The sequence below is a fragment of the Brassica oleracea genome, chromosome C3 (genome assembly GCF_000695525.1).
Source record: "Brassica oleracea var. oleracea cultivar TO1000 chromosome C3, BOL, whole genome shotgun sequence".
Classification (NCBI taxonomy): domain Eukaryota; kingdom Viridiplantae; phylum Streptophyta; class Magnoliopsida; order Brassicales; family Brassicaceae; genus Brassica; species Brassica oleracea.
The window spans coordinates 23,742,042-23,768,510 of record NC_027750.1 but is presented as its reverse complement, the minus strand read 5'-3'; the positions used below and the strand labels follow the sequence as shown (position 1 = coordinate 23,768,510).

General features: G+C 36.6%; 6 protein-coding genes, 1 non-coding gene and 1 pseudogene across 7 annotated transcripts; 4 read left to right on the top strand and 4 right to left on the bottom strand.

Annotated features, from left to right (window-relative positions):
• LOC106330170 overlaps positions 1-1,383 on the top strand; it is a 6,133-nt pseudogene extending 4,750 nt beyond the window's left edge.
• A 393-nt stretch (positions 1,384-1,776) lies between these two features.
• Positions 1,777-2,454, bottom strand: LOC106333534 (metallothionein-like protein 2A). Its single transcript, XM_013771969.1, has 2 exons — positions 2,296-2,454; positions 1,777-2,205 (listed from the first exon to the last, which is right to left on the bottom strand). The coding sequence occupies exons 1-2, from the start codon at positions 2,361-2,363 to the stop codon at positions 2,028-2,030; spliced, it is 246 nt and encodes an 81-aa protein (XP_013627423.1). The 5' UTR covers positions 2,364-2,454; the 3' UTR covers positions 1,777-2,027.
• A 2,778-nt stretch (positions 2,455-5,232) lies between these two features.
• LOC106332935 (probable protein phosphatase 2C 36) lies at positions 5,233-7,878 on the bottom strand. The gene is made up of 4 exons (XM_013771423.1): positions 6,255-7,878; positions 6,057-6,170; positions 5,439-5,703; positions 5,233-5,348 (listed from the first exon to the last, which is right to left on the bottom strand). Exons 1-4 carry the CDS (start codon positions 7,809-7,811, stop codon positions 5,233-5,235), a joined length of 2,052 nt encoding a protein of 683 aa, XP_013626877.1. The 5' UTR covers positions 7,812-7,878.
• Positions 7,879-12,918: 5,040 nt separating this feature from the next.
• LOC106331743 (pectin acetylesterase 5-like) lies at positions 12,919-15,800 on the bottom strand. Its single transcript, XM_013770148.1, has 12 exons — positions 15,540-15,800; positions 15,372-15,454; positions 15,170-15,299; positions 15,006-15,085; positions 14,845-14,934; positions 14,628-14,752; positions 14,250-14,310; positions 14,059-14,112; positions 13,889-13,966; positions 13,711-13,816; positions 13,447-13,592; positions 12,919-13,348 (listed from the first exon to the last, which is right to left on the bottom strand). The coding sequence occupies exons 1-12, from the start codon at positions 15,733-15,735 to the stop codon at positions 13,253-13,255; spliced, it is 1,245 nt and encodes a 414-aa protein (XP_013625602.1). The 5' UTR covers positions 15,736-15,800; the 3' UTR covers positions 12,919-13,252.
• A 264-nt stretch (positions 15,801-16,064) lies between these two features.
• Positions 16,065-16,971, top strand: LOC106331644 (60S ribosomal protein L35-1-like). The gene is made up of 4 exons (XM_013770038.1): positions 16,065-16,145; positions 16,218-16,353; positions 16,482-16,638; positions 16,739-16,971. Exons 1-4 carry the CDS (start codon positions 16,142-16,144, stop codon positions 16,811-16,813), a joined length of 372 nt encoding a protein of 123 aa, XP_013625492.1. The 5' UTR covers positions 16,065-16,141; the 3' UTR covers positions 16,814-16,971.
• Positions 16,972-17,160: 189 nt separating this feature from the next.
• TRNAR-UCG lies at positions 17,161-17,234 on the bottom strand. The gene has a single exon. It is a non-coding gene; the product is annotated as a tRNA-Arg (tRNA).
• Positions 17,235-17,436: 202 nt separating this feature from the next.
• Positions 17,437-19,568, top strand: LOC106333145 (exocyst complex component EXO70B1). Its single transcript, XM_013771620.1, has one exon. The coding sequence runs from the start codon at positions 17,610-17,612 to the stop codon at positions 19,488-19,490; it is 1,881 nt and encodes a 626-aa protein (XP_013627074.1). The 5' UTR covers positions 17,437-17,609; the 3' UTR covers positions 19,491-19,568.
• Positions 19,569-21,197: 1,629 nt separating this feature from the next.
• LOC106333261 (ankyrin repeat-containing protein At3g12360) lies at positions 21,198-24,465 on the top strand. The gene is made up of 5 exons (XM_013771728.1): positions 21,198-21,542; positions 21,767-22,128; positions 22,217-22,409; positions 22,611-23,020; positions 23,573-24,465. Exons 1-5 carry the CDS (start codon positions 21,521-21,523, stop codon positions 24,413-24,415), a joined length of 1,830 nt encoding a protein of 609 aa, XP_013627182.1. The 5' UTR covers positions 21,198-21,520; the 3' UTR covers positions 24,416-24,465.
• The last annotated feature ends 2,004 nt before the right edge of the window (positions 24,466-26,469 follow it).

Below are 26,469 nucleotides of genomic sequence, written 5' to 3'. Positions count from 1 at the left end.
GAGGCTGCCATGACTGATGCGGCTGGTGTTGTTGCTGCCATGGTTGAGAAGTCGAGTGTGAAGATGGCCACTGTGAATTAGAGCCGTTGCGTTTGACTATGCGATACTCAGGACAGTATTTTGCACTGTGTCCTTGTGTTCCACAAGCTTGACAACGACCAAGGTATGTCTTGGAGAAGCGATTGTTGTTCTGATGGTTGTTGTGCTGATTGTTGTTGTGTGGTGAAGCTCCTTGCGTGTACCGGTTCTGTTGATGATTTGGAGTGCGAGAATTGTAGCGTGGACGGCTGTCTGCTGCATGTGCCACAATCGGAGCTGCAGCTGGTGATTCTGTGCATACGATCATTGCTTCTCTATTGAGTAGCCTTTCAAAAAGTTCATAGAATGAGATGGGCTTGTCACGCCCATTGACTGCATCAATTTCTGGCTTGTACTCTTCACTGAGACCTCCCAAGATATTTTCAGTAAGATCTTCTGGATCCATTGGTTTCCCAAGCAGCGCTAGTTCATCGGCTTTGGACTTGATTCCATGCATGTACTCACTAATCGTTTTCGTACCTTTTGAGCATTTGTTGATCTGATTTTTGAGTTGACGGATGTGTCCGCGAGTAGGATTCCCAAACATTTCAGCAAGTGTATCCCAAACTTGTTTCGTTGTATTGGCGGTTGAGACGATGGTTTGGAGTGGTAAGGAGATTGCACCAATAATGGCGCTGTATAACAACCGGTCTTGACGTCTCCAAGGGGCGTAGATTGGATTGAGGCTGGAGACTCCATTGACTTGAATCGTTGGAGAAGGCACATCGTCATCAGATCCGTCAATGAACTGCTGCAGTTCATGACCTTCAAGCAAGGCACGGACTTGTCTTCCCCACATACGATAGTTTTGATGCGTGAGTTTTGTCACGCTAGACATATTAACAGATAGAAGAGTGGCTTGAGGATCCTGTGTATTGAACACAGAGGTTCGCTCAGCAGTAGACTCAGAAGCCATGATGTTTCTTTTGATTTCGTAACAGAGAAGAGTGAAAGAGAAGGTTTAGGCGCCGAGAGAGAAAGAAGAATAGAGAAAGGGGAAAAAAAGAGGTCTAGAACCGATATGGCTCTGATACCATATTAGCTTTGGAGAAATAATTTTCTATTAAGGTAGAAGGCTCTGTTTATATGTACAGAGATATACAAAGATGGAAGGTAATATACGATAGTTACTACTGAGACATTACAGGGATTCTAACGTTCTAATAATATTTACTTTCTATATGCTAATAAATTTTCCCAACGGACGATCCTAAGAACATGAGGTTCTCTATCAACTTCTTCACCTCTTTTGGCCTTGGAGGCATCACTGGAAAACTCAGGCAGCTTTTGCAAGCTCTCTATTAAGTTGTATACAGACTTTTATTTGGCTTTTTGTGTGTTGGATTTAGTCTAAGAACTATTAATTCTGAATCTTTCTAGTGCTTTGATATGGCCTATTTTTTCTACAAGTTGAAATTCAACAAAAGCTTGCCAGCTTATAAAAATTGTCAATAGAGTAAAGAGAGATCTTAATTACCAAGATTGTGCCAAGAAACTGGTTAGAGAGAGATTAAATTACCAAGCTGATGTTCTGGCCCGTTAACATCATTATCATGTTTCAACTTTCTTCATACCATACTCTAATCATTTAGTAACGACAAGAAGTTGTGGTTAAAAATATTTGACAATGAAGTTGAAAAATAAAGATTAAAAGGCTCTTGTTCTGAATTATATTATCATATAAGAGACTCAAACAAGAAACTAAAAAACTATTTTTCAAAAAAACTTCATTCCACTGAAATACAAAGTGACTCATGATGGTCACATATTGGCAGAGACAGACCAAACACACAAACTAAGACCATTAATATCGGCTAAAAGAAATGACAAAGACAAGGCTGCATGCAGCCGTTATTAAACATAAAAAAGCGAAACCTAAAAACATCATTAGGGTTATATTATTACTTAATTAAAAGACACTGACTATCTCTGCCATTTTAAAGTTTTATTCATGTACAAGTGCAAGGGTCACACTTGCAGTCAGATCCACACTTGCATCCATCGTTCTCGACGTTACTCTCGCCATAAGCCTCGTACTGGTTCTTTATGGCCGGTGCAACACCAATGACAAAAGTCTCAGTCGTAGTGGTCTCGCCAGAAAAGCCCAAGTCAGGGTTCTTTTTGCAACTGCAACAACCGAAACAACAACCGTTCAAGATCCAATGAAACACATATAATGAATCAAAAAAATATATTAGAGAGACTCAATAGACTTGCCCTCCACAACAACCACTGACGCACGTGCAAGCAGATCCACAACCACAGTTTCCTCCGCAGCAAGACATTTTCTCAGAGAATATTCAAAGAAAGAACGAAAGAAGAGTATTAACAAAACTGATCGATAAAATGTTTTATCACAAGTGAAACTTGTGATCGATGAAGCTCCCAAGTTTATATATAGGCTAAATAAAGAGAATATTCTCCATGAACGTGTCTCGATCTCCATCTCTCTCTCCGCTCATATCTCGTACATCGTTTCAATAAATGTCGGGTCGATAGTTGTGGAGTGTTTGTTCGTTCTGGTACGCCCAAAAGCGGCCGGGAGAAATCGAAGGAAAAAATCAATTCCCTAATCTTATCCGAGTAACAATATTTTTGAATATGATAGTGGTTAACATTGTTGTCAGTAACTCTGATTCTACGCATGATTTTACAAAAAAAAAATAGCAAATAAATAATTCGAGATTTAGGAGATGCAAATGCAAGTCGAATGAAAAGAAAGAACATAAACTTTCAGTAAAAAAAAGGAAAGAACATGAACTGATCATGTACTATCATATAACTTTGAGATGATCGGTATTCACGTGTTGTGAGGCATCAGAGCACTCCATTACAGATACATACTGAAAAACTTAAAAATGTAATAATAAATATAATAAAATAAGAATGATAATTAAGTATTGAGTAGTATTTTAAATTTAATTAAAAATATTTTTCTTTTATTATATTTTAAGATATTCTATTAGAAATTTGCAACGAGCGTGCTCTAGCTAGTCCACCATGCATGTAACTAATTATCAAACCATTAGCTCCATTTCTCACTCGGCGCTGAATGGTACTGCAAGTTCATACTTTATGGTTCGTGATACTAGTACGATTAACCGATTATAAGACATATACAGTTTAACTTATATCATGGTTATATTTATATAACACCATGATTAGGAGATGGTTATGACAAGTTGCCGTTAAAACAGAACTCACAACCTTGATTCATGTGTGATTTTTTAAAAAATGGACTTAATGGACCATCACTAGAAATCAGTTATCATTTATTCATTCATTACTAATAATATGCCTTATTATATCATTCCCTAAAATATCAAGTTGGTTTTGATATTCAAAGTTAATTGACCTGTCGACAGGATAAAGTCCAAAATAGTTTAAAACCACTCTTCGGTTTGGTTTACAAACCAAAATTCTGTTACACGCCTACAAAAAAAATGGACTTAATAAATCATTATCAAACCAATGCATCATCGTTTTTGCTCAACCGTAAATATAAATCATTAACAAACAGTCCTTAGACTAAAACATTAACGTATAGTTCTAGAATTGTAAATGTGAGTTGTTTGTTATTTAAAAAATACACTAGAACCTCTGTTTTATTCACTTACACGTTATATAATATATGATCAAGTGATGATCCACCTCTTACACATCCCCTTGAAGCATTTCACCAGTAAAGAAACATTAAACCGGCCGGTTTTAGTTTTCAATTTCTTCTTACACATTATATGCATAGATGATCACGTATTCATCACACTGATCCGGATTTCAAACCCCTTATCTTTAAAACCAATGTAACAAGAATTTTCAAATACATAAATCGGTTGCAACAAGAATATCAAAACAATTCTACATAATATTCACTTAAATCCCATAAACAACTCGTCAGTTTAAATGTAAAACAGGCAATCATAGATTTTGAATATCAAATCAACTAGTATATTCTGACAATATATACATATTCGATTTCAACAAAGATATCAAACACTACAATATAGATAACCATAAAATTTTTTTTCATAGTATCCAACGTTTAAACCCTAAATTAATTACGAATTTACTATAGTATCTTATATATTAAAACAGAAGTCACAGCCTTGATTCATGTGTGATTTTTTTAAAAATAGACCTAATGGACCTATTCTTAAAAAGTCATGTTACTTTTAATATCTAATCTTATCATTTAAATTTTGGGTCTAGCAGAAATTTTTATTGGGCTATCAATAATTGGATTTAAACAATAGATGATCCATTGGATTTATAGATAGTATAAATTAAATAGATATAATTTAATGTTGTAATACTATACCTCCATATGCTAAATATTTAAATATTTGTCTATGTTAACTTTAAAAATTATATTTTTTTTAAATAACAAAAATCATATTATCTAACAATGATTAATCTTTACTACATTAAACCAACGAAAACAAATTTTAAACTATATAGTTTATTTTAAAAATTCAACAAAAATTAAATGTTTAATTCTTTACTCGATAATATAAATCTATGAAGAGAAAAGTTTAATTTTTTAAAAACTTTCTAAATTTGTGAAATGTTACAATATCTTTGAATATGACAATAAAAAAATATTTTACAAATCTTTATATATATAGTTACGATTTTAATAATGAAATAATAATCCAAAAATATATATAGAAGAAAATACAAATACATGCGAAAGTTTGAAACAACCTATTCAATGAAAAAATATACAATAAACTTATTATGTTTTAAAAATTGATAGACACATATATATTATAATATATACCAATTTAGAATTGAAAACAAAATATTTATATAAAAATAAATGAAAACAAAAATTCGCGCGGTTGCGCGGATCGAGATCTAGTGGGATATTAAAAACAGAGAGAAGTTGCATTTGCTTAATTGCTTACCAGTATAGCTTAGCGACCAATGCAAGAAGATACATACCGTCTAACTTATTATCCCAAATATATGGTTATGCTCTTCTTGCATTATATATCAATTTCACTAAACTAAATATTTAGTTAGAAAATACAGCATATCAAATAGATATAACAAAAACTCACTGGAGAACAAAAAATCTAAGTTCAGTGAGTCTGTCTCTTGACAAGTTTTTTAAATATATATTTTTGTTTGTTAAGAAGATTTTAATGATATTCACATGGAAGATTTCCAAATTCTTCCTTCAAGTGAAATTACAATCACAGAAACATCATCATGATACTTGCGGCGATCTCCTTGCGGTATCTCCAGCAACTCATGGAAGTCCATACCTGAAAAACAAACAAAGTTGTACGTGAGTTTCATTAAAAATCTGCGTTTAGCTTCTTAAACTGCGTTTGCGTTTAGTTCTATGTTAGTACCATATTTTTTAGCAGCTCTAAGGAGGACTTCTTGGATGAGATGCTGAGCAGGATCACCTTCAGGGAAGGCCGAGATGAAAGAGTCGACCTCAAAGATGGCTTCCTCATTTGAAAAGTATTCATACAATCCATCTGAGGAGAGGATGAGGAATTTGTCACGTGACGTGAGTCTGTGGTGGTGTAGGGACGGAGAGCACGTGATGTATGGCGATGTTCCAAAGTAGTTTATTCTGAACATCTCTAGAAGCGCCTCGTTCCATTTTGGCTGAGGAAAGAGATTTTTCCTTTTAGTTAGATATACAAAGGATCCAAAATCTAAAAGTTTCCTAATGATTAATGTGTTATATCATATAAATTACTAGTAAATGTCACCGCATCTTGTCCTTGGTTCTAACCATTGTTCTAAAAATCTGTTTATACAACATTTAGGCGACAAATCGATTATAATCGAAACAATTGATCTAATCTTTTTTTTTTAAATTAGTAAAACGCCTACTTATGCTTTAGCTATTTCTTGAACATTGTCCATAACAAATAAACCCTAATTTTAATTGATATGAGAATCCAAAAGAGACAGATTTCGAAAATTGTCTAATATAAAATGGTCTTATAACATACTTGCTTAAGAAACCCAGCGCCAAAAGCACGTGTGACCTTGAGATATCCTTTCACTCTATCCTTCTCTATCGCCAACGGATCATCAGGATGTTCCATCTTGATTCTTCTCACTTCCTGTCACGTTACAAATATATAATCAGTTTACATATTATTGTTGATCAAGACAAAACAATCTGAAACGTGACATAAAAGTTTCACCTCTTTATTGTTTGTGCTGTGTTCCATATTAAGTTGAACAGGAACCAGAAGATTCAATCCTTTGTCCCGGACCAAGAATGTCTCTAATGGACTCTCTTCTTTGATTCTCTCAAGCTCGTTTTGCATCTTCTTCCTCTGCCTTAGATCAGGTCTTCTAGCCAAAACCGCTCGGCTATCTCCGACGCTCATCACGTAGACGTCCTCTCCCTTCATCAGTGTCACAAGAACACACGATCCCATCAATGCTAACTCTGGATTCTCATCCACCGTTAGATCAAACGCTTCCTCGGTTTTCTTCAACGCTTGTTGAAGAGCTCTCAGAACGTCTTTGTGGTTAACCATATCCAGATCGGTTCCCTTGCGATTCTGATGCGTAGAGTTCTTGTTTCTTGAGTTATGCTCCCACTCGCACCTCCATTGCAACTTCGTTACATCCTCTGTTACGTTGCTTGAGTCACAAGCGTCGGAGTCTTCTTTCATGTTTCTTGATTCACAAGCAACATAGTCTTCTTTCATGTTTCTTGAGTCACAAGCAACATAGACTTCTTTCATTACATGGCCCGAAACAGAAACTTGGTCGACTGTACTATGTTTCTTGATCTGGGGCTCACCGTTTTCGATATATGATTCAAGATCCTGGACTTCTAATTTGTCGTTCCATAGCAAGCCTTTGAGTTCTTTAAGCACGGCGGTGTAGAGATTGTTGAGAAGATAATCCGGTGGATCTGGACCGCTGAATCCATCATAGATCCCGACGAAAAGCCAACCATTGTCCTCAGAGAGGATGACGTGTACTCGATCTTCCCCTGCTTTCCCCTGCGCCCATTGTATCTTAGGCTCCTCCTCCAAAACAGACTCAGTCATCTCTTCTTCTTCTTCTTCTTCTTGTTCTTTGGTTGTTCGACGGCTTTCTTGGCTTCTCAGAGTTGTGTTGGTCTCATAGGAATCTAAAGATTCGTGAGATGAATAGGAACCGTAGATTGGCTCAACCACGCTCTTCTTAGAGCAAGAAGAGATGATATTGGTGACAATGGTTTTGAATGTGAGAAACTTCTTGTTCGGTTTAGGTTTCGTAAATGATTTGATCTTCTTTGGTTTCTCTTTCTTCTTCTTGTTCTTCCCGACCGGACCTGAAACCAAACCGCTTTCGTTCGGACCAGATAAAAACCGCCGCTCGAACACACCCGACTCGTGACCCGGCTTCTTACTCGGACTACGCGGGACGGGCTTGAGCGGCAAGGAAGCGAATCTGCTAGAGCTTTCGAACCCTGAGGCTAGTAAGGACGCGTCTGTTGACGGGGAGCCGGCAGAGAGCGCCGTTGAAGTATTGGCGCTAACGGAAGCGCCGGAGATTGAGAAGGTTGTGGTGGTGGCTCCGGGGATGGAGTCTAGTCGGAGGGACGGTTCTTGTTGGAAAGAAGATCTTGATCCGTTGAGAACTGGCCCGACATAACAGAAAGAGTGACCTAGGTTGTCGTGAACCGGTACGACGTCGTATCGCTTGGAAATATCTCCGGCGGTGGTTACCGCGCAACAGCCACTAACGCCATTCCCCATTTGTAGAAGGATGAGGTGAACTGGGTATAAAACGTCACCGTTTAGTGAAGACGAAGCATGTTGGAGGTTGAAAGTTATGGAGACATTATTATGAATAGCGTTTTTGAGTATTTATGTTGCGGAGGCAAAATGTGAAGAGGATGAAAAGAGTTGACTTTTGTAAGAGGTTTATTCTGATGGTATTATGTTTATTGGAATTAGTAAAACCTGTAAACGACAATCATAATGTTTGTTGTTGTATTTTACATTACTTTGTTGGGTAAAATTTCCACTATTTAATTAAATAAACTTTTTTGGAGCTGACATTTAGAGAAGGGTACGTGTGGTTTGATTTTTTTTTAATTAACAGAAAAGTTTGAAATTATTAAACTAATAGAATTGCAAAAAGTCAAATGATGCGGATGTCAGAGCGCATGTTTATCCGGGATCCTCAGTAAGGTTCTTAGTGCGTGGATCCCTACAAAACCTTTAAGAATCGGTTACAATAACTACTAATTAAAAATCGATTTTAGTGAGTTTCTTACACTGTTCGCGGACCCCACTGACTCGTGACGATCTGCGGTTGGTTTGCATTTTAATTTTTTTTTTAAACAAAAAAAAAACTTAAAAAATCCAAATAAATTTCTTAGGGATAAACATGATCTTAATCCCATGACTAGTGTGGTTTAGACTAGTCACTACAAAGAAACGAAATGTAGGAAACTTGATTTAGCTTCTATCTAGGGAAGACAAATCTATGTGCTGATGATTTATCAAAATAAAAGACAAACCTATGTGCTGATGACCTAACCAAAGATGTTATTCAAGAAATAAAAATCATAAACAAAATAATACTTCCTATGTTTTACAAAAAGTCTCACCTTGACATTTCTCAGTAAAATAAAAAATATATTTTAAAATTTCAGTATAATTTTAACCTCAAATAAAATTTCTATGTATTCAGTATCACAATGACACAATGACTACTGGATTAAATAAAAATAATTATAATTATTTGAAGTGGAAAAAGTTTTAACTATTAGAAAAACTAGTACCAGAATGCTTTTCTTTGTGAAATAAAACTCGATTGTTAAGAACATTATAAACAAGATTTCCAAGATGAGAGATAATGATTATATTGGTTAGGGTTAGCTCAGTTATTGTCTCATCTTTGTTTTAGTACATATGAAAACATGTTTATTCAGCAGTCTCGTAACTAATTACGGTATAGAAAGATGTCTACTAATATATTTCTTGTAGAATCTTATTATCTGCCCCCAACCATGTATATACTAGTAGATGTTACAGCCTTTTGATAATAAGGGGCGTATAACAAACTGATATTCAGAATTTACATTATATCGTATATCGAATGACTAAGTATGAATGCAGAATACATAATTATTATTTTAACAGATTTAAAATTAACATCCTAAAAAGATACCAGATATTCCTTAAGGAGCAGCTGGCTGCTTACGTTTCAATATGCATTGCATGAACTGTGCAAAATTTCCTAATTAAAGAAAAAATCTTTTGAAATTTTCAACATACCATTTCAATTTTTCACAGACCTCAATGATATGCTAAATTGATAATAATACTACGTACTAGTCTATGAGAATAACTCGATCAGTTGCCATGATCAGGAATTCATCAGGACAGAGTGTTGGAACATTATTTTTAAATAAAAAAAATATTATAATATATAATTAGACAATTAGTATATCAACTTAACCATAGATTATGCTTAGGCACGTAATTACATTTTGTGGATCATTATAAAAATTTGTCAACGATGTCGAGATTGAGAACGTGGAAGCAAAGAGTTTGGAGATCAAAATCTCATATCTCATCTCTGACTTTTTCCTATATATATATCGTGATTTCTTAAACTGTATTTCACCAATATACATGTGGTAAAACTACAACTAGGAGAAGGTAACGTAAGGATGCATACAAATCAGGAATTATTCATAGTTTTGAAAATTTTATTCGATTCTTAACGAGTTTAAATATTCAAACAAGTATTTGTTTAGTGTTTGATTTAAGAAAGAAACACATTACTAAAATAATACCCTGATAACCAAGCACTACAAGAAAACATAGTCATTTCTGACGGAAGAAATATTCGTCGGACATTTCTCACGAAATTCTGACGGATTTACGAGAAATATGAAAATTTACCATTCGTCGATATTTCGTCGGAAATATCCTAGGAATTTCCGATGAAATTTCATTCGTCATAAATAATCGACGAAATACCGACGAACCCCGAGGAAGATTAAACTATTTAGGGTATAGATTTGGGGTTTATGCTTTCGTCGGAAAATCATCAGAAATATCTGACGAATTTCCGACGAAATGAAAAAATTCCGTAGGAAATTCGTCAAAATTTTCTGACGAATTTTTGACGAATCTATTCCTAGGAAATTTCCGACGAATTTCCGACGGATTGCATAACATTCGTAGGATTTTCGTCACATATTTCCGACGAATTTCCGGCGAACTTGAGTTTTAGATATAAAATATTCAAAATAAATGTTAAACCGGATATATTAAGTGATAAATATGATGTGGGTTAATAATACCTCAATTATTTAAGCTAGATATATATATATATACTCTTGCGATTGATGCGTCGACGGATACATAATCTTTGTCGTTAACACTTATACACTTAAGCATATACTTTCCGGTGATCCATCTTATAATCTTTAATTTGTGTTTTTTTAATGTTTTTAAACATTATGAAGATTTTAAACCCTAAAAGCCATCAATTTATTATCAATGGCTATTATCGTTCTATTTTTTCTATGTCTTGAACCCCCAATACGTAATTCGTCGGAAATGCGTAGAAAATTTCTGACGAATTTATGACGAATTTCCACGAATATATTTCTGACGAATTGCGTTTTAATATAAAAACGTAAGCCTCTTCTTCTTCCTCATTTCTCCTCTCTCTCTCTCAACCCACACAAATTCTCTCAAATTCTCTCTCTCTAAGCCAGCGATTCTAAACCTTAAACTCCTCAAATCCACCTCACAAATTATGTAAGTCATCCCTTTCCTTTTCTCATTTGACTTATGTTACTTTTTGATTGTGAAATTGTGAATTTTAGGTTTTGAATGTTGGATTTATGTTAGGATGAAGAATTTTATGAATTATATGTTAGATTTTGTTGTTAGGTTGTGGTTTAGATAGGTTTTGATTGTGATTTTGTGGTCTGTTTATTTAATTTGTTGTTTTGTGAAATTTAAAAAGTTTTTATTATTTTATAAAATGATTTTCAAATTTCAAAACCTTTTTGGAGTTTTTATAATTTTTGAAAGTTTTATTTAATATATATATATATATATATATATAACATTTTCAAGTTTTTATTATTGTTGTTGTTTTAAAACGTTTTTATGATTTTATAAAACTTTTTAAACTTCTTATAAAAAATAATTAAGTTCTTATAAAAAGTTTTTAAGTTTGTTATAATTTATAAAACGTTTTCTGTTTCAAAAATTTATCAAAATGTTTTTCACTTTTTTTTAGAACTTTTCAATCTATAAAAGGTTTTAGTGTTTTTTTAGATTTAATTAAAATATTTTTCAATTTTTAGGAAATGGGTTCAACAATTACAAATTTTTTTAAAAAAATTCTTAAAACGTTTTCTCCTAATCTATAAATATTTTCAATTTATAAAACATTTTATTTTTTAAAAAATTTAAAGTAAAATTTATTATAAAAGATTTTAAAAATAATTATATTACAAAACCGTTTTCCTAATTTTAAATTTTATTTTATTTATATATAAAGAATTAAAAATATTTATTATAAATGATTTTAAAATTTTGTTATTAAGTAATTCAGTAAAATATTATATTTAAAATAAATTTTTTTTATTTTTTTTAAATAGTTTACAAAATTTCCGACGGATATCATTTGTCGGAATTTCGTCGGAATTTTATTCGTCGGAATTTCGTCAGAAATTTTTCCGTTGGAATTTCGTCGGACATATATCCGTCAGAATTTCGTCGGAAATTTATCCGTCGGAATTGCGTCGGAAATTTGTCCGTCGGAATTTCGTCGGAAATTCGTCAGAAAATCACGAATTAGAACCGACGGCCTTTTTCGTCGGAAATTCGTCAGAAGTGGCTTATTCCGACGGATTTCCGACGAAAATCATCCGTAGGAAACAAGCTGTTTTCTTGTAGTGAAGTGGTGCTAGCTTAATGGTAATCTCTTGGGGCTTGGTGTGGTGGACCCACATCAGTCATGGGTTCGATTTCCCCTGAAAACTAAATTATCACCGCTTGTCCAGTCTGGGCTTGGGCTTCGGCCCAAATGGTTTACATTGTGGGCTGTGACAGATGATCGGTCCATCCATTGACATTAGTCGGAAAGTATTTCAAACTCGGGTCAGGCAGTGTGGTAGGCTTTCGGGCTAGTCCACTCTGTAGCACTAAGTGTGTTTCTCCCAAGACCGACCGGATCAGCCGATAGGTTTATCAAAAAAAAAAAAAAACCCTGATTTTTCTTTAGAAAGGGTTTTTGATCTTACCCCTCTAGTAGTTACCTTAACGCAGCATTCTTCTTTAGACGTGCAGAGGATATACCTCATTTGTATGGTTCGTCACATCCAGCCTTCTTTTTTCTCCATGAAGACGTCAAAAAGATAAGATCCCACACTCAAAATGAAGAGAGAAAGAACATTAATGGTTTATAACTCTAAACGACACATTTGTTTTCTTAACCTTTTTTTCCTTCACAACCTGACCTTTAAGAGTGAGTTCTACTCCAACGTTTCCACACGACCACATCTGGGCACATTTCAATACAATTTTGGCATTGGCCCCCAAAATTTTTAGAAGTTATACATAGATATTAAATTATAAATTTTTATATGAAAATTCTTAATAAATGTTCATGGTCCCTAGAATCTCAGATCCCACAAGGCTCATCATAATGGTTCGGATTCAGCTTTCTTTCCCCATTAACATGGATACTTCCATTAACCTCTATGTTCTCCTTTGCTACTATTTGCTTAAACGTATTCAAATCTTTTGTTAAAGTTGACTAAAATAAACACACTTGCAACCGTTTTTTAAACTAATTTTTCTTTGATTTTGGCCTATGATATCAAAAAGATATCAAGATCTGCTGCTCTGTGATCACAAATATATATACATATGCAATCTCAGAAGATCCCAACGTGGAAATATGCCAATATACTGTTAATGGAGTTGCTTTTGTAATAAAATCTTTCTCTATGATCAATCAACTACTTTATTATACAAAGCAGGTGAGTTCCTCTAGATATCTTCATACTTCAAGAACATGAAAACCCTTTTGAGACTCAACCTGATTGTGAATTCTAGGACACGGCTGCTCCTGATCAGATGAAGAAAGTTCGGGAGAAGTCGAGAAGCAGAGGGATTGGTCAATGCAGCTACAAGGAAAGTTCAGCTGAACTTCAGTTGTGACAGGAGGGATTGCAAGGGTAAGGACAATCAATTAGCTTAACCGGTTTTCGGTTGAAGTACCAGTCACCTACAGACTCGGCAATTGTCTGTTCCAAAAACAAAACAGAATAGAGACAAACCTGATCAGTTTAACTGTAAGAAGAAAGGCTCCATAAGCAACAGATTGTGTGTCAAGAGTCTTTACCTTGTTTTCGATTCTTGTTGAGGTTGGGGAGTGCCATGTCCCAGGCGTAACTGTCTGGCAATGAATGAAGCATGAATCTATGAACATCCCACCAGCTTTGTTCTGATGAAATTTCCCTATGGCATCCATCAGAGAGCTGCGAAAACCTGCAGATCAAATAGAGACTTATGCAACTAACCATTTTAGAAAGAAGTATTAGGAGAAGCTTTCCAACAATAGTATATTGGCTTAACAGTCATTAAGCTTGACTAAGAAGTAATCTACCCTGTAGCACATTCATCTGTGCAGCATCACATTCTTTAATACTGAGTCTGCACTTTGCCCAACTTTTATCTGAATCAGCAGAAGCTGGTACCAAGACATTTTGAATCTGCATATGTGCTTGGTATTAGTAAACATGAACTGGAGTAGAATCAAATAGAAACATGCGAAAAGTTGTAACCTGCCAAGAATCATAAGCTGAGTTGACAAGAAACACTGGTGTTCGTATGTTATTAACGAATTCTTGAGGAAACATACACTGAACAAGTCTCAAAACCAATCATGATGAGTCAAGAAAGATATTAATAGTCACAGAGTACGAGATATGATGAACAAGTCTCAAAAACCTACCGTGGATGGCTCCATTATGGCTACACAATTCTGATCCAAGCTCTTATCTACGCCCTGGTTAGATTCAACCATAACAAACCAGTCCAAAAACCATGCAAAGAAAGAAGCCATGACAAGTTCTTGTTCAGAATTCAAGAAAATGTATCGAAAAGTATGGTTTCAAGTATTAACAGAAAGTGAAATTTGGAAACCTGCAAGGTAACAACATCATGATAGAAAGATCTCATCGTAGGGTTTCCAAGGACATCAAGCCTGAAAATATGGAAAAATAGCTTTTACTGAAACTAAGGGACATTGTTAAGCTGATTCCACACTCACAGTAACTTTCTACCCCTGTGGACTAATAGCCTTGCATGTCTTACTTCTTTAAACAAAGCTTAGACCCAACATTTTTTTTTTTTTAATAAATTTGAGAGCCTATATCTATGCAGTTTTCCTCAACATTTATAAAGGCCATAAGAGAATGTTTCATTCGGCTTTGCCAAGGACCCGACCTGAAAGCACTGAAACTCACAAGTCTCTTGTAATAAATTTTATGAGTAAAGGCAGTTTATGAGGGGAAAACATACGCGTTAAGAAAGAATCCTCCGTCAGAAACACATTTGACATCTGCATCTTTAGGGAGATGATCACGAAAGTAGTCACAATGTATAAGAGTTGCCAAGCCACCAGCAGAACATCCAGTAAGTATGCCCTACATTTCCTCAAAATATTAATCTCTAGCTGATGCAAATTAATTACCTCAGTAGGCGAGTAATTATATAAGAAGGTCATGAGGATGTTTACCTGTTTGGCATCTGACATGCCCATCGACAAAATCTCATCCATAATAGCCTCCCAGATGAGCTGGCCACGGAAGAAAAGCCCTGTTCCGTTCTGAGAAGATAGAAACATGGGAGACAATGCATCTTTTGAAGAACCTGACACAAATGGTTAGTCTTAATTACCTTGAATTCAGCTTCAGGGTGTCCAGAGAAAGAAGCACCATCACAGTACCGTATTACAACTCTGTTCCAGTTAAAGAAGTCTACAAGAACAAAGACCAATATACATTCAAAACTGAACATATACAAGCAGAGAATAGAAGAAGCTAAGTATAGGTTTCACCTACCAGGATTTTGAGATGGGTCATTGCTTAAAACACCTGGAAACTCCACTTCATCTTCAAAGTAGTTGGAAGAACCAAAACTAGTCATTGCTCGAGCAGAACATGACGCTATTGTGTTGCACCAGCCTCCTCCCTTTTTTTTTACATTTTTTCACTCAAATAAAGTAAAAACTCAAAACATTTAATCAACCGAAAATAAGAATACCTGAAGATGAATAAGCCAGCTTTTGGACCCTGAACCTGAACCCTTGTCAAAATGGAACCCAGGCAAGCTTCCATCCAGGCAAACTGAAAAATAACATAGCTTTCTTTCAATTTTTTAAAATTTAAACTTTGGAAACGAGAAATAGAAAAGAAGGAGACAGTATAGTACATGCTCCTCTCTCTTTAGCTGTACTGGATAACTTGAGTTTGACCAGATTAGTTGGGGATGTAATGGAGGGAACAGTGGGATCATAGAAGAAAGAGAGGAAGAAGACGGTCAAGACGAATCCTATGGAAGCAGCAAGCCAATCGCTCTTAGCCCATTTTCTGCAACGTAGCAGAGAGCTGAACCTGGGAATCTCCATTTCAAGAACACATCATCAGTCAGGGAGAATGTTTATTTATTACAATGTGTCATGTGAGTCCCACAATCTACTAACCACCAATCAAATGACTTGCTCACTATTCAATTGAAAAGAAGCTCACAACAACTTTAAACCAGGTTAGGTAGGCCGACAAATAAAAAACAACTTAAACCGGTTTTAGCAAACCGATACACCGGTTTAAACTTCATAATAGGCTTGTGTTTGTTAAGACCCATATGAAATGGGCTTTATTAGGCCCATTAAGGAGACTAGGTGTTTTTTTGTTTGTTTTCTCTCTCTCTCTCTCTTTGTTTCGTATATAAATCCCATTTTTAGGGTTTCTGATACACTGAGCCAAAGAAGAGTAGCAGCAGCCAGCGGCGGAACACGAGTGAAGATCAACACGATGGGTATGTCGATGAGTCATCTTTTTTTTTTAATCGGTTCGTATTCGTCTGATTAGTTTTTTTTCGTGTATGTAGCGAGGATCAAGGTTCACGAACTGAGGGACAAGTCGAAGACCGATCTGCAGAATCAGCTTCAGGATCTGAAGGCTGAGCTCGCTCTCCTCCGTGTCGCTAAAGTCACCGGTGGTGCTCCCAACAAGCTCTCCAAAATGTACGTTTCTTGATTGTAGCTTCATAATAACACTTGTCGATTTGGAGGTTAGGATTCGAAAATGAGGTTGCTTGTTTCTTGATTGTATATGTGTCTGAAACTGTTACGTGTTTTGTAATGAATAACAGCAAGGTTGTCAGGAAATCGATAGCTCAGGTGTTGACGGTGACTTCACAGAAGCAGAAGTCTGCACTCAGAGAAGCATACAAGAACAAGAAGTTCATCCCTCTTGATCTCCGTCCCAAGAAGACTCGTGCTATCCGCAGACGCCTCACCAAACACCAGGTCTCTCTATACTTATAGCCTTTTGGCGATGACATATAAACTCAATCGATCGTTGCCGTGTTCTTACATGTTTTCTTGGCTTTTTTGATTTCCCTTGCAGCTCTCTTTGAAGACAGAGCGCGAGAAGAAGAAGGAGATGTATTTCCCAATAAGGAAGTACGCTATCAAAGTTTAAGTCTTAGCTACTAGCAAACTCCGTTTCAGCTTTGTGTTTTTGATGCAAACTTGTTTTGTTATTGGCTTTGTGCTATTTTCTCAAACAGTTTCACCAACATGGATTTTGGTTCCTATTGATACTTGGCATTTTATCTTTGCATGTTTCTCTTTTGCTCACTCATATTTTAACTTGTGTTATTCATGCTGTTATTTTACATGAAATTGAAGTTAACCAGCTCAAACGACAATGTTCATTGTCTAAATATGTGTGTTTACGGGGGTGTTTACACTATTGAGTGAGTGAGTGAACGCATAAGACATGATAAAAACAAATGTATAACAAAAACAAAACCAGACAAAAAAATACGACCACAGTGGGAGTCGAACCCACGACCTTTTGATCCGAAGTCAAACGCGCTAATCCACTGCGCTATGCGGTCGTTCTTGCTCTTTACATCTTTCTAGATTTACAACAAAAATAAAATGTGTTCTTAATGTGATGACTCGTGAAGGGCAAGGATGAATCAAAGGCCTTCCTCAATTTTCTCCGTCGTCTTTGACCACAACGATTAACGACCTGAACAATTAATTTATCGTTGTGTAACAACTAAAATAAAAAAAAAAAAAAAAAAAAAAGTCTAGAACTTATCTCTTCTAACGAACCCTCCCTGAATTTGGATTCAGTGGTAGGTTCTTCAAAAAGGGGTTCTTGAATCCACAAACAAGGCAAAGCGTTTCATTATTTAATGTAAAAAATAACTATTTTCTTCCCCCTTCAAGATTCTTGCAAAGACAACAACAATATTTGATCAAAGATGAGAACCAAGACCGGTTTCAGCTTCTTCTCTAAAATCACTTATCCCAAAAAGAAACCTTCTCCTCCAATACCTAAGAAAGGCTTCGACTCCTCAGAGATCGACCTTACCATCGACAACGCCGCAGAGATCATCGAGAAATGGAACACGGAGTACGTTTCCACAACTAAATTCTATTCTCTCTTTTGCGAGAGCAAGAGAGAAGCCAAGAAGTTCATAAACGGCGTCAAGGATTTGCAAAAGTCAATGGATTCGTTAATTAAAGAAGATCCAAACTCCGAGAACCTCCTCAGAGCTCAGAAGCTAATGCAGATCGCTATGAAACGTCTCCAGAGCGAGTTCTACCAGATTCTATCAATGAACCGTGCGCATCTTGATCCTGAAACCGTCTCTACCTACGGCCAGTCTAGTGCCTCTCGCCTCGCTGGTGACTCCATCGTCGAGGTTGAAGAGGTCTCCAGGAACTCTATGAAGGAGCTGAAGTCAATCGCTGAGTGCATGATCGCTGCAGGCTACGCGAAAGAGTGTGCGAGTACTTATAAATGCTTTCGAAAATATATAGTCGACGAAGGGATACACCGTCTCGGAGTCGAGAAAGTAAGCTCCTCCAAGGTGAAGAAGATGCCAAGCGAGGTTGTTGAGATGAAGATGAGGAGCTGGATCGACGCGGTGAACGTCTCCACGAAGACGCTCTTCAACGGGGAGAAGACTCTATGCGATGAAGTCTTTGAAGGCTTCTCTGTCTCTCTCAGAGAGTCTTGTTTTAGAGATATATCTAAAGAAGGAGCTTTGCTTCTGTTAGGGTTTCCTGAAAGTGTTGCCGTGAGAGACAAGAAAAATCCGAACCCTAAAAAGATTTTTACGTTGCTTGACATGTACGTCACTATTACTGAGAATTTACCGGCGATTGAGTCTATCTTCTCATTTCAGTCAGTGTCGGCGGTTCGATCTCAAGCTCTCAACTCGCTTAACCGGCTCAGCGAGTCCATTCTCTCGCACCTGGTGGAGTTTGAGTCTGAGATTAGGAAAGACTCCTCGAAGACGGTGGTTCCTGGAGGAGGTGTTCATCCGATGACTACCTCCTCCATGGACCACCTCTCTCGCCTAGCGGAGTACAGTGGCATTCTCGTGAATATTATCGTTAAAGGATCATCTTCTTCCGCTAAAGCATTGCTTCCAAAATCTTACTTTAACCTCTCTGAATCTGATGGATGGCATCACGGATCTGAGGTGAGAGTGCGATTCGCGTGGATGGTTCTTGTACTCCTCTGCAAGATCGACGGCAAAGCGGAGATGTACAAGGACTTCTCCATGCAGTACCTCTTCTTAGCCAACAACCTCCAGCACGTGGCGTCGCGCGCACGCTCCACGAGCCTTAAGCACCTCCTCGGCGACGAGTGGATCGAGAGGCATTTCGAGAAAGTCGGACAGTTCGCTAGAAGCTACGAAAGGCTCGCGTGGGAGCCACTCGCGTCGATGTGTCCGAAGACGGAGGAGATGTCTCCGGAGGAAGCGAAGACGCAACTCGAAAAGTTCAGTGAGTGTTTTGAGAGCACGTGCGAGTCGCAGAGCATGTGCGTCGTACCTGATCAGACACTGTTGGAGGAGATGAGAAGCTCGATCGCGGAGAAGTTGTTGCCGGTGTATCGTGATTTTTATAACGCTCATAGCAATGCAGCTTTGTTGGCGGGAATGGGAGGTGGGTGGAATGTCCGGTATACCCCTGAAGATGTGGCAAAGTACTTGTCGTCGGAGTTGTTTAGCGGGAAAGGTGTTTTGGTGGAGGAGAAGTCATGTGTGTTTCGGACATCTTTCGGTCTTGTTACAGCTCGTAACGCTTCTCGACGAAAGAAGCGATCTTTGTCATGCAGAAGATTTTGAAGGGGGGAATATATTTTGAAGATAGAATAGTGGTAGTATTCTATCATTTTTATGTTCAACCTTTGATTTGGGTTTATTATCTTCACGTTACTTAAAATTACGGTATACCATAAATGATATGGAAAGCCAATGAACAATGTTCTCTCGTTATATGTGTAGATATTAAAATCTACACTAAGAATTTGATACTGATCGGAAGTTTAATCTAGGGAAGTAGGCAACGATATCTTTAGAATACAACGATATAATCAGTTTCTACTAGGCAAAAATAGACTTTTATTGATGAAGAAGATCGAATACAATGAGTTAAATAAAATCGAATGTTACAAACGAGATCGCTAAGAGAAAGGATCTAAAGATGGATGAAAACAAGGTCGAAGTATGAGTGTAGCTCTCTCTAGGGTTTTCAATGTGTCATTTTTCTTATGCATCGATCTCTTCTTATAGCGGGCTGCTCCCGTGATGTTCGCAACCGTTCTGTGATCTCCGTTTCTTCGAAATCTACGTCTGGAGCTCGCGTACTCGCTATGGGCTTTAACTTTTCGCAGTCCATATCCTTGATCGTTGCCCATTAATGTGTTGACCAAAATTGGGTCCAACAATATGTATGAACATGTGATTTGAACCCTATTTTAGAATACTACAAAGGATAAAACTGAAAAGAATAAATAAAGAGAAACCAACTATAGATGGAGGTTATCTACCACCTAACTACTTGATCTTTTGATAGAAATAGTCAACAGCGACAATAGTTATAACCCATGGTTATAAGTCCATAGCTAACACCAAATCAAGTCTTTTGGTCTGATCAACTAACAAAAAAATTTATTATATCAAATTATAAAGAGTGATTTAGCTCAATATCCATATTTAATTCGGTAATTAGGTATTCATGTATAAGAAAATTGTATTTGCATATCTGGTTATCAAGGAGTAGCAAAATTACCACTATATCCACGCGAAGTGAAAAAAAGAGAGTTGGAGGTCTATGTTGTAGCCAGATTTGGGGTAGTGTAATCATATCTTGTGTCAGTTAGCGCGTCAGTTGGTGTCGGATTCAGATTGTGTGCAAGATACATTAGGCCAGTTACGTAGAACTTTAGATATATTTGATTCCTGGTTTTACTGTATTTCTGGGTTCTTCTTGTTTTCTTGGTTCCTTAGTTTCTTGTGTCACTGTATTTTTCGATTTGATCATTTGTTTCAGGATGAGATTTGGTTCATTCCTTCATTATTTCACTGTATTTCTGGATTTTTTTAATCTGAGCCTCCGCCGCACTGCGTCACCTTCGCGTCTCGTAAAGCTCTAATGTGTTTGTTTGTTGTTGGATCATCCGTCCATCACCTTGCTCCACTCTGTGGTTGTTATGCTCTAGATTGGAGTTGGCGGCTTTCACCTCTTTGCCAGGAACCCAAACATTGTAAATAGTCATTTCCACCATGAATTGAACCCGGGTGGAAGTAGTTACAACCGTAACCCCTTTAGCACTAGCCCAAATCAACGTTGGTTTTCTTAGTTATTTTAATCTGATGTATGTCAATACGTAGTTCAACTATAACATGATCGCATATTAAATTCATTATCTAACGATAAGAAAGTATGAATACCAAACCGGCCGGAAACTAAAATACCAATTACAATGTTTCCTAAACCGTATTGAAAGCAGGGATAAAGAGCAAACATTCTAAAAACGGGTAAACTAATAAGATGAGCTTACAACACCATATGTTCTGTCCTTTTGTATGTAAGATGCTGACGTGGTAAACATCCCTAACTGAAACCGAAGAAGATCGAAACAAGACAACCCAAATTACACAAACAAAGAAAGGCTAAGCTCTCTGCTTCATATGAAACCATAATCGGATCTCAAACCCTTGCCGTGACGGTGAAGGTACCGTTGGCCAACGACGACGACGGCTCTTATGACGTAACCTTCTTCTCCAGGCGAACCAGCAGCATCAGTGGTCTATCTATCAAACCTACAATATCATGATCCCGCTTTGAAATCTCTCAGCTTTTATCTCTGAAAATGGGATCTAGAATCCAAGAAGGTACAACGATTGAATATTGATAGAATATGAAACAGGAAACAATTTTTTTCATTTCCCTTAATTCCAGATCCTGACTCAAATCGTTAAGAGAATTTGTTAAGAAATTAGAAAACGTGCGAATAGATTAGCTACACTTTTAGGGTTAGGTCTTAAATTGCATTTGATGGATTTGTCATTTGCGTGATACACAAGCAAACAATGTATTATCAATCTGACTCCTGCAGAGAAGGAGATGGAACCAGATATGGAGAAGGGTTGGGCGACGGATCCGGTGAGTCCGGCAGGGAGTACTGTAGCGGACCTGTCGTCACCAACTCCAACCCCAAGGAAGACTCTGGTTCTGTCCAATTCAGGGAAGGCTCTTATGGTGTCTAATTCAAGCAAGTCCTTAGGACTTTCCAATTCGGGAAAACGGTTTGATCCAACGGGTAAAAAGAAGTATGTGAAACAAGTCACTGGCCGCCACAACGACACCGAGCTTCATCTAGCTGCTCAAAGAGGAGACTTGGCTGCTGTTAAGCAGATTCTTAGTGACATTGATTCTCAGATTACTGGTACCATTTCAGGATCTGATTTTGATGACGAGGTATGATGAAACCTTCCTCTCCCTGCTCATATTAAAGCTCAAAATGAAACTGTATTGATTATCTTGTTTTGTGTTGTAAACTTAAAAGGTGGCACAAATAATGACATCAGTGGTAAACGAGGTGAATGAGTTAGGAGAGACACCACTTTTTACAGCAGCAGAGAAAGGCAATATTGATGTTGTGAAAGAGCTTTTGTGTTATACCACCAAAGAGTCTCTTATGCAGAAGAATCTTTCTGGATTCGACGCTTTACATATTGCTTGCAGTCAAGGCCATCGAGGTGAGTCTCACTAACCAAAAATTTCAATGAATGAATGAAGTCTCACATCGATAGTTGGAGAAATAATTAACTAATATATAAAAGGATAAGACTAATCCAATTATCGTCAATTGGTTTCAAAGTTGGAAGTCTATGATAAGTTTGGATTTAATAAGAATGATTGCATTGTTTTTTTCTAACAGCTGTATTCTTTTATTGCAGCTATTGTTCAGTTACTGCTAGAGCATGAACCTCTATTGAGTAAAACAGTAGCTCAATCAAACGCAACACCACTTGTTTCTGCTGCAACACGAGGGCATTCAGAAGTAGTTAATGAGTTGCTTGCTAAAGACTCAAGCTTGCTTGAGATATCAAGATCTAATGGGAAAAACGCGCTTCACCTAGCTGCACGTCAAGGTCATGTAGATATTGTAAGAACGTTGCTTGATAAAGATCCGCAGTTAGCAAGAAGAACAGACAAGAAAGGACAAACGTCTTTACATATGGCTGTGAAAGGAATTAGCTCAGAAGTCGTGAGATTACTCCTTCGAGCTGATCCGGCTATCGTCATGCTTCCTGACAAGTTTGGTAACACCGTGTTGCATATCGCTACACGAAAGAAAAGAGCAGAGGTAAAATAATGAAATTGATTGTTTCACACTATTTGTTGTTCGGTTTGATTCTTGATTCTTGATTCTTGTTATTATGATTCTTGATTCTTGATTATGAATTCTTGTTTTTATGATTCTTGGTTATTGATTCTTGTTTTATGATTCTTGATTCTTAATTCTTGTTTTATTATTTTTGATTATTGATTCTAGTTTTATGATTCTTGGTTAATGATTCATGATAATTTATTCTTGTTTTATGATTCTTGATAATTTATTCTTGTTTTATGATTCTTGATAATTTATTCTTGTTTTATGATTCTTGATAATTTATTCTTGTTTTATGATTCTTGATAATTTATGCTTGTTTTATGATTTTTGACTATTGATTCTTCATTCTATTTTTATGATTCTTGGTTAATGATTAATGCTTCTTGATTTTTTTTTTAATGATTCTTGATTATTTATTCTTGTTTTATGATTCTTGGTTCTTGTGTTTATAATTCTTGATTCTAGCTTGTTTTATGATTCTTGGTTCTTGTGTTTATGATTATTTATTCTTGATTTGGTTTGTAGATTGTGAATGAACTGTTACAACTTCCTGATACAAACGTGAATGCGCTAACACGAGATCATAAGACCGCCTACGACATAGCTGAAGGACTCACTCATTCAGAGGAAACGCAAGAGATCAAAGAAATATTATCCCGTTGCGGTGCACTCAAAGCAAACGAACTGAACCAGCCAAGAGACGAGCTGCGAAAAACCGTGACCGAGATTAAAAAAGACGTCCACACGCAGCTAGAACAAACCCGAAGAACCAACAAAAACGTCGACGGGATCGCCAAGGAGCTAAGGAAACTCCACAGAGCTGGAATCAACAATGCTACAAACTCTGTAACCGTCGTGGCTGTCCTCTTCGCCACCGTGGCATTCGCAGCTATTTTCACGGTTCCGGGAGGCGATGACGACAACGGTGTGGCCGTGATGGTACACGCAACATCATTCAAGATATTCTTTATATTCAACGCGATTGCGCTCTTCACTTCGTTAGCAGTAGTTGTCGTGCAAATCACGTTAGTGAGAGGAGAGACTAAAACGGAGAGACGTGTGGTGGAAGTAATCAATAAACTGATGTGGCTTGCCTCTGTCTGCACCAGCGTGGCGTTCATTTCTTCCTCGTACATTGTGGTTGGTCGGAGAAATAGATACGCTGCGGTTGTGGTTACGGTTATAGGAACCGTGACGATGACAGGGATTTTGAGTATAATGACTTATTATGTTGTGAAGTCTAAGAGAACGAGGAAGGTGAGGAAGAAGGAGAAGAAGAAGAAGTTTGGCAGAACGGGGACAGGCTCATGGCATAATGCGAATCCATCCGAGACTGAATCGGAGGTTAATCCAATTTACGCTATCTGATCGATGATGATGATTGATTATCAATGGAAACTCATATATTTTTTTTGGTTCTTGATTTATGTAAGTGTAGTATTTTTTTTTTACCATTAAGAGTTGAACTGTCTTACATGTGACTGAAAGGAAAATCAGAAAACAAGTGTTTATGACACTAACGCAAACTATTGTTAGCCTACACACTTCCTGTTAAAAAATTCAAAGTGTTGGTTTTGTTTAGATTAGGTTTTTTTTTTTTTTTTTTACATTTTTCATGGATTGGTTTTGTAATCTTGCTAACTTTCTAAGTTTATGTTGATCTTTGTTATTTTCTTCTTCTCTTCCATTCAACAAGGCCTTGAAGGTCCGAAAACATAATTAAGATTATATGATACCTACAAATTATATCCAAATGCAAAGGTTCTCTACTTTTTTTCCTATGTATTTGGGAAAAGGAACAAAAACTAAGGTCTTATGCAAAACATTCTCACATCATATATAGTTTTTTTCATATTGTATTTACTCCTTACATGAGACATTACAAATAGAGAAAAGTTTCTGCTTTTAGCTCGTATCATATATAGCTCGTATCTACCTGATTTCTTTAGTCAACCTCTTCTACTGGTAGTTTCCAGAAGTTCCATGGGTTATATAATCTTCTTATGGAGTGGACGTGTAAGCAAACACACTTGAAAACAATGCCAACAAACTCCATTAAACGTCAATATGTCCGAGTGGTTAAGGAGACAGACTCAAAATCTGCTGATGTTCAATTTCTTACAAGAGGTTTTTCACAACCTTCTAGAGTTTCTACTCTTTTTTTTTTGACACAAAACATCTATACTATTAAGCAGGATCCTATTGTCATTTTTACCTTAGCCTTTCATTTCTTTACTAACATTGCATGTTTCATTAACGGCAATCAAGTAATATTAATAACACATCTATATTGGGCCATTTTTTTTTTATCCAGCCCACTGTTCACATCAGATCTCTCTTGTGCCATTTGGGCCGATTAAGAAATCAGATCCAATTCTCACATTTTTTTTCCTTTAGGCCATTGAGTCTAAGTTCAAATAATTTTTTTCAACCATTCTTAATTTTTTTTTTCTTTTCTTAATATAATTTAAGCATTCATAAAAAATTGATTTTTTCATTGAAAAATATAAATCTTTATTAAAAGTATATAATTATTTTTATTAAAAATATTAACCACATAATAAAATTAATTCATCAGAGTTATACCAACTTAATTCATTAAAAAAAATAAAGTTTAATTTTTTAAACATAAATAGTCATTTAAAATGAAACATGATAAAGAAAGATAAAAAATTTAAGTCTTTTATAAAATAAAACACAAATATATGAAATATGAAATTTACTAAATATTTTGACAATTGAAAAAAAAAAAAAATAAACCCGCGCTTTGATCAAAATCTAGTACTTATATTAAGAAACAAACACACGAGCAAGTTATCCCATGGAGGGTGCAGTGTTACAAAGCACAGATTTAGCTAGTAAATCTGCCTCAGAATTTGATGATCTAGGAATGAAAGACAGGGAAAAAATTTCGAAAATAGAGGATAAAATGTCGATGTCCCGGAAGATTCCCTAGAGTTCTACCAGTGGTGACTTCGACGAGATAGATCGTACGAGCAATTCGCAGTCTGTGAAGACACAGATGCTGTGAAAACCCAAATCCAGGGAGTGAGAGAGGGCCAGTCTTAGTGCTAAAGCTTCCCCTATCAGTGGTGATGGTGTGTAGTGGAAGCGCTTTGATCCTTGCTGAGTAGTTGATCCACCTTTTGTTGGAAAATCCAGCCACATCCTGTTGCACCATCAGAGGTTCGCCAAGCCGCATCTGTATAAACCGATATGCAGTTTGCTCCAGCCTCAAATATAGGTGCATTAACCTCAAATATAGGTGCATTAACCGGCTCAATCATGGGAGCCATTCTCTAGAACTTCTAATGGACTTGGTCAGGATTTCAGTGACAGAGAGCATTCTGTTTTCGAAAACCAGACTGTTCCTAGCTATCCAAATCCCCCAGCAAAGCCATAAGAATAACGGTATCGAGGTT

Excerpts from the sequence above, each read along its gene's own strand:
- LOC106333534 (XM_013771969.1), bottom strand. The coding sequence starts at position 2,363 with ATGTCTTGCTGCGGAGGAAACTGTGGTTGTGGATCTGCTTGCACGTGC. Across the intron at positions 2,206-2,295 it reads GTCAGTGGTTGTTGTGGAGG|TTGCAAAAAGAACCCTGACT; the intron begins GCAAGTCTATTG and ends CGGTTGTTGCAG.
- LOC106332935 (XM_013771423.1), bottom strand. The coding sequence starts at position 7,811 with ATGGGGAATGGCGTTAGTGGCTGTTGCGCGGTAACCACCGCCGGAGAT. Across the intron at positions 6,171-6,254 it reads ACAGCACAAACAATAAAGAG|GAAGTGAGAAGAATCAAGAT; the intron begins GTGAAACTTTTA and ends GTAACGTGACAG. Across the intron at positions 5,349-5,438 it reads TAGAGCTGCTAAAAAATATG|GTATGGACTTCCATGAGTTG; the intron begins GTACTAACATAG and ends TTTGTTTTTCAG.
- LOC106331743 (XM_013770148.1), bottom strand. The coding sequence starts at position 15,735 with ATGGAGATTCCCAGGTTCAGCTCTCTGCTACGTTGCAGAAAATGGGCT. Across the intron at positions 15,455-15,539 it reads AGCTAAAGAGAGAGGAGCAT|TTTGCCTGGATGGAAGCTTG; the intron begins GTACTATACTGT and ends GTTATTTTTCAG. Across the intron at positions 14,753-14,844 it reads GCATGTCAGATGCCAAACAG|GGCATACTTACTGGATGTTC; the intron begins GTAAACATCCTC and ends GAGGAAATGTAG.
- LOC106331644 (XM_013770038.1), top strand. Across the intron at positions 16,354-16,481 it reads CCCAACAAGCTCTCCAAAAT|CAAGGTTGTCAGGAAATCGA; the intron begins GTACGTTTCTTG and ends AATGAATAACAG. Across the intron at positions 16,639-16,738 it reads GACGCCTCACCAAACACCAG|CTCTCTTTGAAGACAGAGCG; the intron begins GTCTCTCTATAC and ends TTTCCCTTGCAG.
- LOC106333145 (XM_013771620.1), top strand. The coding sequence starts at position 17,610 with ATGAGAACCAAGACCGGTTTCAGCTTCTTCTCTAAAATCACTTATCCC.
- LOC106333261 (XM_013771728.1), top strand. The coding sequence starts at position 21,521 with ATGGGATCTAGAATCCAAGAAG. Across the intron at positions 22,129-22,216 it reads GATCTGATTTTGATGACGAG|GTGGCACAAATAATGACATC; the intron begins GTATGATGAAAC and ends TAAACTTAAAAG. Across the intron at positions 23,021-23,572 it reads CACGAAAGAAAAGAGCAGAG|ATTGTGAATGAACTGTTACA; the intron begins GTAAAATAATGA and ends TTTGGTTTGTAG.